Here is a 4561-nt window from a genome sequence, read left to right on the forward strand (position 1 = left end):
GGTGTATATATATATATATATATATATATATATATAAACTCAATCGATCATCAAATTACATCCAATTTGAAGATCAATCAAATCTCATCGTTGAAGCATATAAGGAGCCCTACACTTTAACTTCAGAGCTAAGCTCCGCTTTAGATAGAAATTGTACATATACATGTGTTATGTCTTAATCAATTTTTCAAATCTGTTTTTTATTTTTTTGCGTTGGCATCAAATGAATTCTTTGTGTGTCTTAGTACCTACTAATGTGGTCATATTTTTTCCAAGCAAGTATTACCATACCTTTTTTCTATTTTTTTTAAATCACTTGCACTGAGGTTTGAACATATATCATACATAATCCTAATCATGATAACAAATTTTACACGTCTACCCTTTATATGAGCATTAAGAGATCCACATTAGTCAAATGGGTAAATATGTAAATTCTATAGTTATTACGTTTTAAACAGAACAACAATAAAAAAAAGAACAAAAAAGAATAAAATAATCCCTCTTTGCGTTTCCGGAAACTAAAAATAAAATAAAAAGTCTCACTAAAAAGACTTAATTATGTATATAAAAAAACAAAAACAAATAAATAAAAAATAATAAAAGTTAGCATCGATAACCTCTCCTATTGATATTGGAATTAATTCTCATGTAATATTTATTGTAGTCTTACCTATTTTTACCATGTTGATTGGATTTTTTTTTTACTTCATTATCTAAGATGTTAACATCGATATTAGTGTCATGCAATAAATAAGTGCGATTGGTTAATGGTTATTGGTTAACTTGAACCTTGGTGTACTAGAAGAACTTTCGCTAAAATGCATACTCAAGTACTGAATACACACAACCATTTTAATGGTTAATTAGTTGTCTTTTCAGATCGACTATCTAGCTAGCTAGTGGCATATATAAGCACAAAGCGAGTCTTGATTTGCCACAAAGCGATTTAGGTCATGCGATAATCGTTTCTCAAATCACCGAGTGATGATTGACTAGTTAACGTAGTACATGTGATTAATCATCCTTAATTAGTGGATCAATTAGTAATAATGAAATGATTACATGACGATCGATATGGCCACTAAAGCTGCATATCTGTTCATGGTCCGGACTTTTGAGATTCTCCTGTAGTGGCACAGAGGCGTTAAGGTAGGTCTTCCATCAGTTCCATGCCCCAGATGAAGACCTAGTGAGGGCAGTGAAGTGACAGAATCACTATGTTTATATGTGCTGCTGTTTAATTTTCTTTTGGACCCAATTACCCCATTTTGTATACGAATGCTTCAGCTATCAACAACTGACAGCACTAGAGGCCAAAGAGTTCAGGCCATTTACCCGAAGCCACAGGCAATCCACCAACTCCAATCAATTTATGCACGTTGTCCCGGTTCTAAAACTCGATCGCAACCCGGTTTAACGCATTCCAAGTAATTATTGTGTTTTCCGGGACTACTGTTATCTGTATTAGGTCGTTATCGATTGGCGCCACCACTTGGTATGAACATAACGCCGTGTGAACCAATAAAATTGTTATGAACTACGACGGATCAATCGCGGTCTAGATCTCTAGCTAATAGTTTCTCCGGAAAATCAACGGAGTCCGGCGTAGCTATCTGTCCCAGATTCGCTATACGGATCTCATATGGTCCATCCCAAGATTATAGATTTGAAGTAATGCCCCCATTCGTCCATGCCCATAAACCTAGCCATACACTGATATTAATACACATGCATTTTCTTTTTATATATATTTAGTTATTTTCTAGACAGCTCTAAGTCCCGGTTCACACTCTGTCTCTCTCAATCAAAACCCACTATATATCTGCCTCTCGACGCTGAAATTTCTTCACAACGTTCATTTTCCAGACTCTTTTCGTTATCACAAAACTCAAAACGCCCAAAACTACACAGGGAGAGCCGCCCTTCATCGATCTATCCATATTTGGCATAGACAAACCACAGCAAGAAGATGAAGAAAGGGCTGGTGGAACCTGCCTTTGTGTTCGAGGAAGAAACCTTCCTCACCGTTTCCAAAACCTCCCTCTTCTTCGCCGGCGACGGCTTCTCCGTCTACAACCGCAACGCTCAGCTCGTCTTCCGAGTCGACTCCTATGGCCCCGACCCCCACGACAGAACCGAGCTCGTCCTCATGGACGCCACCGGCCGCTGCCTCCTCACCGTCCGCCGAAAGGTACGCCCGAAACCCTTTCCGAGTCGACTCGCTAGCTGTTGTTATGTATCTCGGCGATTTGTGAAAAACTTTCTCTTGCATGCCGAGCATATTTACTGTTTCACTTTTCCCATGCCTCTTTGTTGGGTACATTATTTGATTCTCCAGATTGAATAATGAATCTTGTGAAGTTCTATCACATACTCATGTGTGTAAGCCATAAGTAGATGAGAGAGAATTGACCTATGATTCGTTCACCGCCATATATACCTGTATAGAAAAAACTTCGCTGAGTCTTAGTTAATTTCGATTTCAAAACTCAGTGAGTTAACTCAAATACATGTGAATGAATCCTTGCAGAGGCCAAGCCTGCATCACCGGTGGGAAGGGTATGTAGGGGAGAGGATGGAGGGGCAGAAGCCGATCTTCAGCGTCAGGCGGTCGTCCATAATGGGACGGTCGAGCGTCACTGTGGAAGTCTTCCGGGATCCACCGGAGGAGTACCAGATCGAAGGCTCGTTCGCGCAGCGCAATTGCACAATCTACAACGCAGACAAGGAACCGGTGGCTGAGATCCACCGCAAAGTAGATGTTTCGACAAACGTGGTGCTTGGGAAGGACGTCTTCTCTCTTGCACTGAAGGCTGGCTTCGATGCAGCTTTTGCCATGGGACTGGTGCTCGTGCTTGACCAGATCAACGGCGATGGGTTTGTGGAGGAGGAGGAGGAGGAGGGAGGGAGGAGGGAGGGGGAGATGGACCTGACCGCAGTGGAATAGTACTGTGAGTGGGATTGGGTGGACTGTTTTGATCGATCAGCTGAATATTTGGAGTGTTTGGCGGGGAGGGAACCTCTTGTCTTGGTTGTAGATCTTTCTTTGTATCTTTCTTGCACTTGATAATTAAAAATGAGATTATGTAAAAATTTATTCCTTCATATCTCACTCAAAATAAATTAATAATACTTCATAAAAAAACGATGTTACTTTGCACCTGATGCTCTGGATTATTCTCTTTGTCTTCTACAAACACAGAATTTTAGGTTTTTGCTTGAATTCTAACGGTTTCGATCTCGATTCGGTCTTTAGATGCGGTTCTTCTCACTTTTTCCGTTGATGGTGAGATCTTGCTTGCAGACCTTTTATCATCTATGGCAGGGTTCTTGTGCCTTCGTTTAATTTCTCTCTCCATCACGGTAATCTCAGCTCTCAGCTGATCGAGTTGGTTTTAAGAAAAGAAATTAGGTGAGCTAATTATTGTGTGTCAAGGTATAACTATATCATTTGTCCTTGAAAAAGCATGTGTTGGCGCGAGGTTTACCTAGCTTATCTGGGTGAAGGTCCTTGAAAGAGGGGTTCTTGCTATGTTTTGTTTTGTTTCGACCATGTTTTTTTTTTTGGATGAAATGTGTTTTTTTTTCGATGAAGAAAAAAATACAAGAGAAAACAAAAAAGAAAAATTACAACGAAAAACCTTTAGTACGGCATAAACCATGAAAATCAAAATTGAAAACATAAACTAAGGATAGAGGGAGTACGTTTTGTCAGCCAACAAAATAAGTGTTTCGGCCATGTTTACAATTTATTACACTGCAGTTATTTGTAAGCTAAGTCTCCCTTTATTCTTTTTATTTTATTTTTTCCAATGAGAAACTTATGATAATTGTTCAAAAGAAATTTCTGATAATATTACATCGATCTGATATACTTAGTATCCAACTTCAGTGATTTCGTAGGCCGCAAAGACAAAATAAACTGGGGAAGAACTAAGGCAGGAAAGACAGCTATTACATTTCGCTTGTGCAATAATTGAAGCTGGAGTTCTTAAACCAGAAGAATGCAATTAGATGATTAGGGACAAAGAATTTTTCTTAATTTGTAGGCTTGTGTAATAATAAGTGAGCTCCAATTTGTCTGAAGTGAGATCTGACATTCTATTCTATTACCAAGGACAATCTCCTCCTGACTTTTCTAGCAAAACCTGTAATTATCTATTTTAGTTAATCGTAGTTATGAATCTGGGGACCAAATAATTTGACCGAAGCATCCATGCATGCCGATATTTTAGCCAAAGGTCATCACCAATCGCGAATTTGAACCACGAAAATGGATGGTGACGCCTTCGATCAATTCTATAAAGGAGGATTGGAAAGTTTCCAATTCATCAATCAAATTGATAAATGGGGCACAGTATTGGTGGTGGTACCAGACTACCAGAGTAATAAGGACATGCAGACAACGGTAGGTTTTGAAATGAAGTTATTGCATACATACTACATCATCCATCATACACATCATGCATGCATATATTCATAATGCACGAGACACTGACATATCGATCGGCTAAAATATTATTGTCCTTTTATAGGGTTATAACTACATATTTTTATT

General features: G+C 38.8%; 1 protein-coding gene across 1 annotated transcript in view; it reads left to right on the forward strand.

The window, feature by feature from the left end:
* Positions 1-2950, forward strand: part of LOC101296793 (protein LURP-one-related 12-like) — a 4397-nt gene extending 1447 nt beyond the window's left edge. Inside the window, exons 3-4 of the mRNA XM_004305461.1 lie at positions 1955-2194; positions 2534-2950. Coding sequence (XP_004305509.1) covers positions 1955-2194; positions 2534-2950 — 657 coding nt within the window. The remainder of the gene's footprint in view (positions 1-1954; positions 2195-2533) is intronic.
* The last annotated feature ends 1611 nt before the right edge of the window (positions 2951-4561 follow it).

The sequence above is a fragment of the Fragaria vesca genome, linkage group LG6 (genome assembly GCF_000184155.1).
Source record: "Fragaria vesca subsp. vesca linkage group LG6, FraVesHawaii_1.0, whole genome shotgun sequence".
Classification (NCBI taxonomy): Eukaryota; Viridiplantae; Streptophyta; class Magnoliopsida; order Rosales; family Rosaceae; genus Fragaria; species Fragaria vesca.